The following is a 16054-nucleotide window of genomic DNA, read 5'->3' on the forward strand; positions in this document are numbered from 1 at the left end:
TAATCTAGAGCATTCCTAAAAAGCAATAAGAAACTCTACTGCTTTTAGGTTCAAAATTGCATAAACTAATCTAAGTCCAAACACAAGTTAACTAGTGTCTAATCAACAACATTTGGACATGAAAACACAAGTATACTTGTGACTGGTGAGCTTAATATATTTGGTTATCACCTAGATATGGCCTTTCTGGATCATATAGAAATCTGTTTGTTATGAAACTGCTTAAAACTGGAAGAAATTTATGGTTGGACAGGACATAGCATTTGGAGTCAAAAGAACTAGGTTTAAGTTCTTGCTCGTTCTTTAGCATCAGTGTGCCCTTGGGAAAGGCACATTACCTGTCTGAACCTGTCTGAGAATATAAGTACTGAAGAAAGAAAACTAAGACCTTAGCGTTCACATACTCTTTCGTAATGTTGCTTCCATTCTAATGAACAAGTAAATTACCACTTTATTAATGTGTTCTTCGTGAACTTTAAGTTACCTTGCCAGGCTTTATCCTGAGGAAAGCAGGAGGGAATATGCTGTGGAGTAGCCAAAATACACAGAAAGAAACCACCACTACTGAGAACATTTGGTTCAGTGCTTTAACGGTAACATTTCTTCTCTCAGTAAACTTCAACCACAGCTATACTTATCAATATTCAGAAGTGATTGGTCCTACAATGACCACTTACCCTACCTGTTAGTCTCTAAAACTGCATATTCATGAAGTCCCAGGCTGAAGAGACTAGTGATTGTTTGGAATCCTGGAAGAAAAATGAAGGTAAAGGTGTTGAAAGTAACATACTGTGGGACCCATTTGGGAGGAGTAGAAGAGTGTTGTTTTTCTCCATTGTTGGCACTAGCTTTAGAACTCCTGTGGATTATTACTTACACTTGCCTTTTTCGCCATTTATCTAAGGGGGTGGGGTGGGCAGGGTTAGTAGTGAAGGGAGAGTCCCAGAACTTCTTGGACTTAGTCAGGCTTTATTTTTCTAATTGCTGCTGCCTGACTTATGCCTTAATGACAAGCACAGCAAGGACAATCCCAGAATTTCTTTTACGTTGGTTTTAGGGAGAGCAAATTAAAATGTCTGTTTTCTAGCCTACCTCAGAAATCCTAATTTAGTATCTGTTTTTTAGTAATTTTTTGTTTTTGTGATGAAAATGCCATGCAACAAAACGTGTTATACCAACCATTTCTGCTTGTATGATCCAGTGATATTGATTACATTCTTCAAGTAATGCAATTATTTTTGTTTTCCCTTTCCGTATCAGTCTACCGCTATATAAGATAAACTCAGTGCTTATAAGCAGAATCTCTCCTTCCTGTGCTTGCCTACCCTTGGTAACTAGTATTCTTTGGTTTTTGTATGTTTGCTTATTTTATTTTTTTAAAATTTTTTTTTTTTAAGTGAGGACCGGAACATCCCTTTATTGTTGCTTTTCATGAAAAATATAAACCTTTTCGTAATACAGACTCCTTGGAATGAATCTAGGCCACAAAGTAAGAAAGTTACTTGGATTGGCTCCTGGACTCAAAGAAACCTTTTGAGCGACAAGGCTTCCAAAATATTTCATTGGCTTCCATAGGCATCTTACTTCAGACACAGACACACATTTCCCAGTGTTCCCATCGGGTTTGGCTCAGTGACAGTGAAAACAGACCACGGTCAAGTACCGTTAGACAAACGCAGCGCTGCAAGGGTAAGTGTTCATATAGCGCAGTTTGCAAAGGAGCGCGATCTTAATGACTCGACAGTATAGTTCACCCCAAAAACCCTTTGAAATCGTCTTGACTTTAGGATCTGTGGCGTCCTTCCAAAGTTCCTGGAGGTCTTGTACATGTCCGTGGGACGTCATCATTTTATCATAGATGCACGGGTGATAGGGAGTTTTCCCTTCCCCAGAAAAGAACACATGGTATTGGGGTGCGATCCCCATTTTATTGGCAAAGAGGCCCATGAACACGTCATCTATATACAGACTCGAGTTGAGCATCTGCGAAGCCTCGTAGACCCTGGCGGCCACGTCCCTGGAGATCACATAGGCAGCACCAGCCTTGTAGTCGGGGTAGGCCGGCCACTGGTACATTTCATAGGGGACATAGTATTTGCTCCTTTTGTCTCGAATGGGAGGGGCAGCTCGATGGACACGACCAATCCAAAAGTCCTGAACGCCAATTTGGGCTAAACCTTGAAGGTACTCAATCAGGTTGGGCATGTGGATAAATATGTCATCATCGGCAGTCATGAAGAATCTGGCCTGTGGACAGAATGTGTTTGCCCAACTGAACTGCAGAAGTAACTTCACGGTCAGGTTGTAGAAGGAATCGGCAAAGTCTTGCTGGATGAGATCACTGTATAGTTTATCTTCCCAAATCAGTTCTCTTTGCAGTTCGTCTCTCTCCAGTGGATTAGGGGGCACCCCCAGGGCAAACAGGGTTTTGATGTTGGCATTCAGCTGAGAGCGAGCATACTCCTCATTGCCCCACGTTTTCCTGATGGCTAAGCGGCGTTTATGGTTCGCGGGCGATGTTTTAACAAACAGCAAGAGGAGGACGTCCTGCCCTTGACACTTGTCCTCGTGGTTAACCAAGTACTGGAAGCTACGGGCATCCTCCGAGCTGCGGTTCACAGACAGGGAGTTGGTGACAAAGTCGTAACTGTTGATGAGGTATCTGTACGAGTAGGACTTCATGTGGCTCAAGACGGGATTATCAAGTGGGCTCCAATAAACCATGAGGCTTAGTATAAAACACGTGGCAAATATCTGAACAAACTGCCATTTCTTGACTCTCCTGTTACTAGCAAACATCCTGGAGTCCGTTTGGGTCTCCTCTTACTTAGGACCAGTTCTACAGGGGCACCGGCCTCTCTGAAACCACAGAGCTGGCTGTTCTTTGGAACAGATGTCCATGGTAAGACACACTGGTCATTAACATGGGAAGAGGAGTGTCTTAATGCACAAGTGCGGGAACACGGCGTGGAGCGTCACCCCGGGCACATCCAGGTTCCTCCACACCGGCGTTCTTCCTGGAGTCCGGCAATCAGCCTCATGCACCCGTCCTGCCTGCCTCCGGCCGAAATGCCAGCGGAGACCTATGTGCAGCAGGCCACACACAGGATGCAGTGAAAATTCCGGAGGAAGTCTCAAGTGTAGCTCCTCTGCCAGTGGGAAGAAAATACTCTGGTGCCAACTGGGTCCTGGATCGGGGCTCCCCGCTACGCCGTGCCCGCGCCCGGCAGGCAGGCCTTGGCGAACAAAGGAACTCCGGAGAGATGCGTCCGGCGCCGGCGCGCATTCCAGCCGGGGCGGGGCGGGGGGGGGCAGGGGCTGCTCCGGGCGCGCTCACTTCCCCCCACCCCGACCCCACCTGTTTGCTTATTTTATATAAGTGAGAGCAATAGTTGTCCTTTTGTAATTTACATATTTTCCTCCACATTGTTTTCAGAGTCCGTCCATGGTGTCTATCAGGACTTCGTTTCCTTGACGACTGAGTAGTATTTCATTGTCGGGTGTTCTTAAATATGACTTCACTTAGAAATAACCTAGCAGACTTTTAATAAACATTGATGCCCTCACCCCAGGAAATCTGATTTTGTTGTTGGATCTCAGGTTTTGGTATGCTTCAAAAGCTCCTTAGGAAATGCTACTGTAGCTAGGTTTGATAATTGTACCATTTGGTTCAATGCTATCCACTTAAGATCTGTAGAAATGAATAAATATAAGGTAGAGGAAGTATGTAACATTCAAAATTCTACACAAAAACAGCTTCAGACTTTGACTTGTGAAGAAATAACTTTGTGGAAATGGTTAAACAGTGTACATTTGGGGTTTCATTTCTAGAGATTTTGGTTACTAGCTCTAGGGAGGAGACTAGGAATCTGCATTTTTACCTCTTTCTGGTGATAAGTGAAGCCCTTTGACAAACATTGCGCTGAAACACATTTGGATTTTGTTTAGGAAATTTTTTTATGGAGGAATTTACATGTTCTCATTTTGAGAATGCTTTAAGCTAGCAAGGGAAGATTCTGCTAATATGAGGGTATGTTAGGCTGAGTTTCCCAAAGAAAATAAATCATTGTAGGCCTTTTAGACTAATTAGGGAACCGTTTGGACATCTTTTCTAAAGTATTTGCTTCAATAAACTTATTCTTTCTGATCAAACCGCGCGCGCGTGTGTGTGTGTGTGTGTGTGTGTGTGTGTGTGTGTGTTTGTAGTCCAACTCAAGTTTATAGGTCCAATGCTAGCTGAAGGCTTCTTCAGACTCACCTAGCGGCAGGCCAATGAAGCAGAAAGGTGAAGCAGGGAGATCACAGATTGGTGCATGCAGTGCCTCATAGATCCAAGCTTGGTGGGAACATGACAGGGTACCAACAGGTCTCAAGATTGATGACTCACTTGGGGCCACCCCTGCAGGCAGGAAAACCCAAGCAAGCAAGAAAGCAAAGGGTAAGAGAGAGAGAAATACCCAATCTCCCTCTTCTAAAAAGCCACCTCCCTAAGAAGGTTGTAATCTTATTGATTGGTTGGACTTTACCCCAACACTTTCATCTAGGTGAAAGTTAACAAAAGATCCAGCCACTACAGAGGGACAGTAAAAAAGTATCATCAAAAAATCATCGAAATTTTTAGTTAAGAAAAAACAATGTGAAGCTATTGCTTCTGGGCAAATATTCCATTTATGTCTATACACTTCTGAAGGCGACATTTCAATCTCTATAACCCTTCCTCCCCACCACTTGTCTGTCAGTGTGTCATACTGTGGTACCTGGAGTGCTTCTGTGAGGCTAGAAGTGATGTTGCTGGCATTTCAAATGCCAGCAGGGTCACCCAAAGTGAACAGGTTTCAGTGGAGCTTTCAGACTAAGAACAGATGCTGAAGAAGGACTTAGTTCCCCACGTGAAAGGAGCCTCTAAAACCTCTTGCATGGTTTTGAAATATTGTCAGCTACAGAGGGCCTAAGAATGGAAGCATTCTCAGAGACAATGCCAGAGGATGGACCACTTGTGTCTGAGGGCACTCAGAATGTGACTGAGAGGGAGATACTTTCATGAAGTGGAGTCAACCATGATGATGGAAGTTGGATAAAGCCTGTGGGAGTGGAATCTTCACTATCTACCTTTGCTGATTGAGCATGCCTCAAAGTAAGAAGAAACAACTGTAAAAATCTGCTAATGTTAAGAACTTGGGATGTGCAAAGTATAAATCTAGGAATGTTGTAATTAGTCAAAAAATGAAATGGAAATGGTGTGTTTGGGTAGAGTAGAGAAAAAAAAATCCATGGACACACACACACATATATATAGGAAAGAGATTTTATATACAACAGCAACTGAACATTGAGAAAACATTCCAGCCCAGTTCAGATCAAGTCCATAAGTCCGATATTAGCTCATATTTCCGATATCAGTTCATAAAGTCATCTTCAGACTCTTGAAACACATACAATGACGCTGAAAGCAGAAGCTCACAGGCCAGTGGGTATAAAGTCTTTGGATCCAGTGTCATTGGAAACATCTCAGCGCCGGCAGTGGTCTTTCTGTGGCTTTTCTGGCTTCCGAGGTCCATGTAGCTTGTCTTCTGTAAAGTAGAGAGAGAGGGGGGCGGGGAGGGGAGGAGAGGAGAGAGAGGAGGAGAGAGAGAGTCTCGCCTCCAAGAAGGAATTACCAGAATTCTCAGGAGAAGGCCATGCCCACACAGAAGTCTCATTGGCTTTCTCCAGATTGACAGTCTAGACTCTACTCCTACACTCTTAATCCTCAAATTGACACCAGATTAGGTGACTACCACAATTGGTATCTTAGGCATAAGTGAGCTGAATGGAAGGATATTGGTGCCATTTTGAATCAGAATTACATGACTTACTATGCTGGAAATAGTACAGTCAAGAGGAATGGCATGGCATTTGTTGTCAAAAAGAACATTGAAAAATCATTCACAAATTACAATGCTGTCTGTGATAGGATTATATCTATCTGACTTCAAAGAAATCCAATCAAGACAGCTATTATTCAGATCTATTCAACCACAAAAGCTAGTGATGGTAAAATTGAAGAATTTGACCTACAGCTTCAGTCTGAAATTGATTGAACATGCAATCAAGATGCATTGATAGTTGCTGTCGATTGAAATGCAACAATTGGAAACAAAGTAAGGAACCGCGCTTGGAAAATAGGGACTGGTGATAGAAACAAAGCTGGTAGAATATTGCAAAACCAATTATTTGTTTATGGCAAATAACTTTTTTCGGCAAGACAAAAGCTGGTGGACTTTTCCAGATGGAAAACATGGAAATCAAAATGACTAAATTGGCGAGAAGAGAAGCTGGAGAAGCTCAGAATCAGCAGCTAAAACTAGGCCAGGGATGACTGTGGAACAGATTTTCAATTGCTCCTAGGTAATTTCATGATAAAGTTGAAGAAAATGATAACAAGTCCACAGGACCCAAAATAAGAGCTTTAGTCCATCCCACCTAAAATTTGAAAATATATCAAGAACAGATTTGGTAACGTTGAACACTAAGGACAGAAGGCCTGTGGCAGGACATTAAGGACCTTATTCATGAAGAAAGCAAAAGGTCATTCAAAAGAGGAAAGAAAGAAAAGATCTAAGGGGGTGCCAGAAGGTACTCTGAAATTTGGTCTTAATTGTAGAAGAGATAAGGAATATGGAAGAAAGGATGAAGTCAAAGAGCTAATAGAAAACTTCAAAAGGCAGTTTGAGAAGACAGAGCCAGACATTATAATGCAATATGCAAAGACCTATCAGAAATCTATAAGGGAAGCATATGTTCAGCATATCTTAAATGGAAAGAATTCAAGAAAAAGTCAAGCCTCAAGTTACATTATTGAACAATTTTATGGGCAAAATATTGAATGGTGCAGGGGCCATCAAAAGAAATGGAACGACTACACAAGAGTCACTGTACCAAAAAGCAGTGATATTCCACTGTTTCAGGAGGTAGCATATGAACAAGAACCAATGGTAGTGAAGGAAGAAGTTCAAATTGTACTGAGAGCATTAGCCAGAAACAAGGCTTGAGGAATGGGTGGAATGCCCACTGAAATGTTTCAGCAAGCTGATGAAGCACTCACTCCCTATTTTCTGCCGGGAAATATGGAAATATTATGGAAGATAGCTTCAACTATGGTCAACTGTGACTGGAAGAGACCCATTCTAAAGAAAGATGGTTAGATTATAGCACTACATCATTGATAGCGCTTGCAAGTACAGTTTTACTGAAGATCAATTAAGGTTGCAATAGTACATTGACAGGGAGCTGCCAGAGACTTCAGACCAGATTTAGTAGAGGACGTGGAAAATAGATACCATTGTTGATGTTAGATGCATCTTGGCTGAAAGCAGAATACCCGCAAGATGTTTTACTTGTGTTTTATTGCCTATGCCAAAGCACTCAACTGTGTGAACCACAACAAACTATGGATGACCTTGAGAAGAATGGGAATTCCGAAACACTTCATTGTGCTCATACAGAACTTGAACATGAATCAAAAGACAGTTTGAACAAAACAAGGGAATACTACATGGTTTAAAATCAGGAAAGGTGTGCTTCAAGGTTGTATCCTCTTACTACACTCATTCAATCTGATGTTGGCTTATATGAAGAAGAATGCAGCATTAAAATTGGAGGTAGGCTTATTAACAACTTGTGATATGCAAATGATTGTTCAACGTGAGGACTTACAGTACTTGCTGATGAAGATCAAGATTGTAGCCTTCAGCACAGATTATGACACAATGTAAAGACCCAAATCCTCATAACTGGACCCATAGATAACATCATGAAAATTGGAGAAAAGTTTGAAGTTGTCAAAGATTTTGTCTTGCTGAGATCCACAATCAGTGTTCACAAATTCAGTCAAAAGATCAAAAAGTGCATTGTATTGGATAAATCTGCTGCATAAGACCTCTTTAGAATATTGAAAAGCAAAGATGTCACTTTGAGGACTAAAGTGCACCTGAACCAACTATGGTGTTTTCAATTACTGTACTTCATATGTATGTGAAAGTTGGAGATTTGGATAAAGAAGACTGGCAAAGAATTGATACATTTGAATTGTGCTGGAGAAGAATACTGAATGTACCATATCATGGACTGCTAAAAGGACAAATCAATCTGCTTGGAAGAAGTCTGACTAGAGTGCTTTTTAAAGGCCAGGACGTCTTGTATACTTTGGGCATGTTGTCAGGAGGGACCAGTCCCTGGAGAAGGACATCATGTTTGCTAAATTAGAGGGGCAGTGAAAATGAGGAAGACCCTCAAAGAGTTGAATCGACACGGTGCAATGATTGGCTCAAGCTTAGGAACAGTTGTGAGGATGGTACAGGACTGGGCGCTGCTTCATTCTGTTGTGCATAAAGTGGCCGTAGGTCTGAATAGATTTGATGGCATGTAACAAAAACAGCAACAACTCTTCCCCAAAGAATTTTGCACCATTCGATTTACACTAGGCAAAAACATCCATTTTGGCATCCTAAGGAACTCTTAGTGATGTTCTCTGGTTTGAGAACAAAAATAAGCCTGAAAGGGCAAGAAAATCTTTTAGGACAACCCATACTACCTAAAAACAAAACAAAACAAAACTTTTTAGTCATCACTCTTCACACCATTTTTCTCACCAACACTATATTGAACTTTCTTAAAACTCTTCTAAATAAAGTAGCAAGATTATTCCACTGGAATCCCTTTATAGCAGTTCCCATGACTTCTGGTGTGACCTTTCTGCTTTGAATTTAACTGCCTCTGCAGATCTTCTGGAAACCCCCGTTTTGATTGGATCTTTTTATTGAAAAGTACCCTAAGGCAACTAAGACAAGTGCATTACTGAGAGAACTTGTCTACCTCCATTCACTAATTTCAGAGACTTAAAAACCATCTTGTTTTGAATAAACACAAGCATGTATGAATTGGAATCATAATAGTAATACTAACTTACTCTGTTATGCTTTCCTCTCACATTTTTAGTATCTGGCAGTTTGTTTTTTTTTTAAACTTCAAGTGCCGTAGGGTTTTGGTAAACCTCATGTGCCGTAGGGACTTAAAATTTTTCATGGAAAAATTCCATATCTATTCCATTTTTCCATTGAAGCACTTTTATTTATATGAATTATTTAAAAATGTACAACTGTCAGAGAAGTTTTTTTTAAAAAACAAGTTGGAAGTGAAAATCTGGGGCAGGATTGTTGGTGATAACTTACAATTTAATTTCTAGAAAGTGTCTGTAATAGAATTGCTTTTTAGCTGGAGAGTAACTTTCACATAGCCGTAAGTGGAGCACTTAACCTTATACCTTTATCGTGTTTCTTGCTGCTTTCAAAAGTGGCCCTCTAGCGGTCTATATGTAGCAGTCACTTTGAACCTTTATTGGGGCATAAAATACTAGTAAACTTATTCTTCTGTTTATTTATTTTTCTACTAGGTTTTTTAACTTGTAATATTTTTGGTCAAAGTTTACATAGCAATTTATATACATAAATTGTTCGATTACAATAGGTAACATTTTCTACATTATATTTTTCTTTAATTGCATTCTGATGGTTCTGTTTCCAGTCCTTTTTTTCCAGCCCATTTTTCTTCTCATTTTTTGCTTTAGAGTAATGATTGACCTTTTGGTCTCAATTTTTTTTGTTGTTTTATTTATTTTTTTAAATTAGGCACTGTAGTCATGGATATTATCCTTTGTTTCATGTGCTGTTCTGTTCACTAAAAGAAGACCTCTGGATAGTTTTTGGAGTTCAAAGTTTAAAGACTATTTCAGACCTCTTAGTCTTAATTCATCTAATAAGTGTGGACTTTGTAAGAATTGGCATTCTGTTCTATCTGAGTCCACCATTGTGGCCTAAAGAAGGTACCATTTTGTTCTTTCCTTCGTTGGAGTTGTGTGTTGTGTAAGTCTTGGGCACTAGTTACTTCTCTAAGACTGTTTTCCTTTTTTCTTTTTTGCCCCACTGATTAGTAACTAATAGTTGTACTTTAGATAGTTGCTTGTAAACTTAAGATCTCAGATCCTATTTACCTTAGCCTAGGAGGTATACCATGAACTATGTGATGCCGATTGACTGAGGTACCCCATGAGAATAAGGTCCCAAAGCCTTTAAGTGGAAGAAGTCAATCTCACAAGGTATTTGGGCATTTGAGAGATATCTGTAGCTATAACCTGCATATATGTGTGCATGCACATATTTTTATATCCATATACATGTAGGCACTGCCTTCTATGCATATACACTCACCCTATTTATCTGAATCTGCCTATACACCTATATATTTGATACTATACTTTTTGGTTATTGTTGGGGTTGTTACGAAATCACATGTAACATAAACATCCTTTTCTCTTGTGTGCTTTGTAGTGATGATATTTACTTTGGCTAACCTGAGCTCATTATATCTCCATTTTGCCTTACTCTTGCCATCACTAAAAATAACTCTAGAGTTTTTATTCCTTACTCTCTAACCCTCGAAACCACCCATGACTATTGGTCTCTGAATTGTTTCTGTTCTTTAAAAAATTGCTAAGCAAGCCTATATACATTTTGAGTTAAATTTGATTTAAAAAATGGAATATTTTACTTTATCCAGAAATGAAAGGTGATGTGTTAGGCTAGATTCACTGGAGAAGCAAGGGACATGTATATGTCAAGAAAAAAGAAAATGACCCACACAGTTGTAGAAGTAGGAAAGTCCTGTCCAGTCTGAGTTCAGTTTGGATTTAACTCTGTGGGTCACATGATAAGTTGGAAGCTTCTCTTGACTTGCAAAACCTTGGTGATGATGAACCCAAGATCTCCAGGAAAACCACAGGCTGATGCCTGCAGAGGTGGATGAATCCAAGGCCCACAGGCCAGGCAGGTGACTGGAAAGGTGAATGAATCAATCCCAACTTACCTCTTCTTATGTGCAGTGCAGGTGTTCTCCGGTGTCTCTTGCTCATCTGTGGGTGCCTGCAGCTTCTGTGGGTGTTCCGATGACTGCTGATGTCACCGCTCTCCTGCATGCTGGCAACCTCTGTGTTGTCCCTGCCATACTGGACAAGAACCTGCCCGCTTCTGTGTGCTGGTACCTGGTACCTGGGGCTTGCATCCTTGTCAGATGAATGTGGCCACTCTTCCTCTGCTCTTCTCCAAGACTGTGACCAATGACGTAGCCTTTACAGTCTTACCTGTGCTTGGTTAGGCCTCCTTGCTCCGCCCAAGCATTGCTGAATACAAGTACTGGTATATCTCTGGTCTTGGATATGCAGTATGTTTATTTACAGTACTTAGTCTGCTATATTTTATTTTTCATTTTATTATTACCCCCTATCTGGACCCAGTGTTGACTATGCTTATGACTTTGGCCATTATTCCAAGTGGACTCACATCTGTATTTCAGCTCCTAGATGCGTCTTTAAATAAACCTTTCAAAGACCGTGTGTGAAAGATGTGACGTGAATGGATGTCATCTGGTCAAGCCTGACTGACAAAAGTTGGAAATCTGATGAAGCCCAACATAGAATTGATAGCAAAATGGGCTCGTGATGCATGGGAAGAGATTCCAGAGGATGTGGTACAACATGTGTTCAAGAACTGTGGCGCCAGTAATGCTGTGATGGCAGTGACGACAGCGCTTTGCCTGAGAACGACAGCAGTGATGGGATGACGGCGAACGCAGGGATGATGACAGTGTCCATGCTGATAACCTCACACCAGCTCAAGCTGGAGCTGTTTGGACACCCAGATGATGAAGAATCCAGTTTTGAAGGATTTTAACTCTTGTGTTTTAGCTTGCTTACTGATGGAGTTAAGGTTTTTGTACTTTTAAAGTTGTTGATACCATGTTGTTTTTGGTGACCCTTTTTTCCACTTACAGGGCTAGTTTACTGTTTTTCTTTGAGATAAATATTCAAAAACATTTAGCTACTGATGCCTCAATTAGTGTAATTTTATTGGTATCTATTTTTATTTTGAAATTTACCAGTAGCTGCTGCATTTCCCACCCTAGGCTTGTACTCGAGTCAGTAATTTTCCCAGTTTTTGGTAGAAAATTCAGTGCCTCGGCTTATATTTGGGTTGGCTTATACTCGAGTAAATATGGTAACTTTCCTAGGTATCATGCCTGTGGAAATTTCCTTTCAGTTGCAGCATGGGTGTGACCTAAGTAAGGGTTTTGCATTCCACCCTACTCTTAAAACTGCTGGCTACGAACAGCTAATTCCATTACAGAGTTGGTTCCCTTGTGTTAGGTCATATCATGGAGAATCACATGGCCTTAACTGAAAAACTACAAAATACTGACCAAGCTAAGTTGACACAAAACCTAATTTGCATAGGTGATCACTTTTTTTCTCTTGTACTTTTATAAAAACCAATGCTCATGGAAGCAGCAGTCAAGAAATCAAAAGACAAGTTACTTTAGTTAAACCACTGCCTTTGAGTTGATTTCAATTTATAGCAACCATTTATAGGACATAGTAGAACTCCTCAGAATTTCTGAGATTATAAATACGGGATCAGACAGCTGCATCCCTTTTTTTTAAATTTATTATTTTTTTTACAGAGCATCTGCTGTGTTTGAACTGCCAATTTTGCAGCATGATGCTTGCCCCATAGCACCACAAGGGCTCCTTTTGTGCTGTTACAAACCCTCTATCATCAAGACGAATAACTCTTTTTCACAACGAATAACTGGTGGGGTCGAACTGCTGTCCTAGTAGTGACCAGCACAAGGCTTAGAACATGGCACTACCTGAGATCTTTTTGTATTGTTATAGTAAGGCTAAACTAAAATTTCTCTTACCTGCCCCTGCCTTAAAGCATATTCACACAGCTTTATTTTTAAGTCAATATCAGTTGTGTTTTACTTCTAGTCCCATGCTAAATATAGACCCTTTCTTTTACTGGAAAATTTAGTCCTGGTGTTTGTTTCTTGTGTCTTTGTTCTGCCCTCCTGGACATTCCAAATAAAGTGTAAACATATTATAGTAACTTGAACCATTTAATGATACTCTTGTTTTGTTTAAAAACAATCCATTACTATATGCATATATTATTAAATTATTTTATTTTCTTAGATGATTTATATAAATGCTAGTCTTTCACAAACCTCATTTGCCCAGCATGTATGTGCGTATAAAATTTCCACTTTTATTGATGGGCTTTAGTGTAAGGAGATATGTTGCCAGGATTTTGTTTTCTCGTGACAAAGAGGTTATGTATCCTGTGTTTGAGGCTGGGGAGATAAAGTTTTATGTGTTTGAGACTGAACAGTGTGTGTGTGTGTGTGTGTGTGTGTGTGAATGCACGCGCGCGTGTGCGTGCATGCCTATGCCTGGAATTGCTGTGAACATTAGTATTTTGGATTTTAGGTCTCTTTATTCGCAAGTTGGAGCACCTCTTCCGTTTTTATTGTGTGGCAAACTATTAATGATTGCATGACCGAAAGCAAAGCTGTGATCTGACCTGTGAATGCTTGAGACAAGCTTTGCGACTTACCTTTAGAAACAATATTTCACTGTTGATGGAATTATCTATCGTAGTTTTCAGAGAAATGGTATTTCTGGGCTAAAAGAATAAAAATTGATCTGTGATCTGAGAATTGAGGCTGCCATTCTGTTTTTCTAGGCAGCCTTTGTGAATGATGTCTGGTGCAACAAGAAGTCTCAGGAAAGTGTAGCTGAAACATAGGTTTAAACTTCCTTATTCATCATTTATCTTAGAATAGCTACACTAGGAAAGCTACTTCAGTCTGAACACAGTAAACAACAAAAACAGACAAAAATATTCCTGACTTGTAAATCCTCAACCACATCTATAGTCTATAAGTAACTTCAATGATCTACATATTATGCATGTAATGGGAGAAATAGTTGTGACATTATATTCTCATACACATGCAATTGAAATTTATATTCTTCATAAGAAAATCACAGCTCTTAATGCTATTTTTATTTGGAATAATGTCACAACTCAAAGGGGAAATAATTTAAAAATTTAGATACATGTAATCATATTTTCAAGAGCATAATTTAAATTTGAAATCTCATTCATGCTTTTATACGACATCAGTACCATACTAATTTGATTTCCTTTTTCCCCCTTCACCTTCTTTATTCTGTCTCCCCTTGTGATGGACATTGTGTGTATCCAGATGATCCTTTGACGGTCTTGCCATTTAACTGCTGCACGTGCTATTGATGGACAGCCCTCCACTATCAGTACCCTTTAGGGATTGTCCCGCTTGCTTATGCTCAATTCTGTCTTTCACTACCATCCAGTCAATGCTGATTCATAGCGACTTTATAGGACAGGGTAGAACTGCCTGTTCGTTTCTGAGACTGTGACTTTACTGGGTTAGAAAACCCCATTTCTCTCTGTGACATGACTGCTGGTTTCGAACTGCTGCCCTCACAGTTAGCAACCCAACCCATAAGCATTATGCCGGTAGGGCTCCTTCCGTAGGGTCACTCTAATCTCGTTACTATTGAGTTTGTAGTAATGGTCAACTCCTCCTTTTGCGCAATTCTGGTGCCATGGTACAGATGGTGATTTCACTGGATCAGTAAATATTTTTCATGCCAGATATTTCAGGGCCTGTTTCCCAGAGAATCCAACAATGCATAGCTTGTGTTAACACTTGGTCAGAAAAGTTAATACTTTCCTTTGGTCTGGAATTGTATTCCTGAATAGCTAAAAAAAATATTGGGCAATTGGTAAGAGTTTCTTCTATGCTTCAGAAATAATCTTCCAGTTTTTAGCAACCTTCAGTACCCTAATATCTTCCTTTGGTGTGCTTTGCCTCCTTCATTAGCTTTTCTATCCTATCTCACCATTGCCTTTTATGTTTTTGACTGTAATGTAAAAGGTAGCTGTAAGGAGCCTTGGTGTCATAGTGGGTTATGCGTTGGGCTGTTAACCACAAGGTCAGCAGTTCAAACACACTAGCCTACTCAGTGGGAGAAAGATAAGGCTCTCTGTTTCCACAAAGATTTACCTCTATCCTGCTCTGTGAGGTCAATATGAGTCAGAATTGACTTCATGGCAAGGAGATACTCAGTTACTGAAAAAGGTCGAGATCATCATCTACTCCAGGGAGATGTCTGTGTCATTGTGTAGGCCCTAGCCAAAGCACATATGCTTAGTCTTTACTGGAGTAACACACTATGATAGTTTATCAGGTGTGTAATTATATGTGTAGGATATTTTGTAAAGTATTTTAACGATTCCTAAAATAAGCTAGAAGTTACAGCTATCAGCATCCGTTAGTGGAGGCTTGCATGCTATTATGATGCTGAACAGGTTCCAGCAAAGCTACCAGACAAAGATGGACTAGGAAGAAAGGCCTGGCATCTACTTCCCAAAATTAGTCAGTGTGCTACCCTATAGATCACAGTGGTCACAGCTGCATTTGGTCATAGGGATGGTGCAGCATTGGGCAGCATTTATTTCAACTGTGTATGGGGTTACCTTAAGTCAAAGGTATGGATGCTAACAACAGTGACAGTTATATCCAAAGCGGCCAGGTAAAGCTTCTTAACAGAGATGAAACTTGAGCTGATTTAGAAGGACAAATATAATTTTTTTCAGGGGTGTAGATGTTGTGTGTGTTGGGAGGGTAGAGTGGTGATGGAGGTTGGAATAATTCAAGGAATAATTTCTTTAAAGACCTTGTGACAGCAAAATAAGGGTGGAAAATGAAACAATTTGGTATGGCTAATTGGCACAAGATAAAGTGCTGGAGGAATAGACAAGGGCCAGGTGATTTATGTCATATCTTGAAGTTTACATTTTTCCAGCAATAGGAAACATCGATACTATGTTTTGTCTATATGCTCTGAGCTAATGTGATAATAAGGAGCCCTGCTGGTGTAGGGCTGCTAACCACAAGGTCAGCGGTGTGAAACCAACAGCTGGTTTCTGGGAGACAGATGAAACGTTCTGCTTTTTTTAGTTACAGTGTTTGAAACCCACAGGGGCCATTCTACCCAGTCCTACAGGGGCTCTGTTAGTCTGAATCAACTCTGGCATGAGCTGAGTTTGGTTTGGGGATTATTATAATAAATAAG

General features: G+C 40.2%; 2 protein-coding genes across 3 annotated transcripts in view; one reads left to right on the plus strand and one right to left on the minus strand.

Annotated features, from left to right (window-relative positions):
- The window catches only part of ARHGAP32 (Rho GTPase activating protein 32), a 297599-nt gene that overhangs the window by 66697 nt on the left and 214848 nt on the right, over positions 1 to 16054 (plus strand). The window lies entirely within an intron of this gene.
- Positions 1542 to 3089, minus strand: LOC142422520 (lactosylceramide 1,3-N-acetyl-beta-D-glucosaminyltransferase-like). Its single transcript, XM_075527888.1, has one exon. The coding sequence runs from the start codon at positions 2797 to 2799 to the stop codon at positions 1666 to 1668; it is 1134 nt and encodes a 377-aa protein (XP_075384003.1). The 5' UTR covers positions 2800 to 3089; the 3' UTR covers positions 1542 to 1665.

The sequence above is a fragment of the Tenrec ecaudatus genome, chromosome 12, assembly GCF_050624435.1.
Source record: "Tenrec ecaudatus isolate mTenEca1 chromosome 12, mTenEca1.hap1, whole genome shotgun sequence".
NCBI lineage: Eukaryota > Metazoa > Chordata > Mammalia > Afrosoricida > Tenrecidae > Tenrec > Tenrec ecaudatus.

Excerpts from the sequence above, each read along its gene's own strand:
- LOC142422520 (XM_075527888.1), bottom strand. The coding sequence starts at position 2,799 with ATGTTTGCTAGTAACAGGAGAGTCAAGAAATGGCAGTTTGTTCAGATA.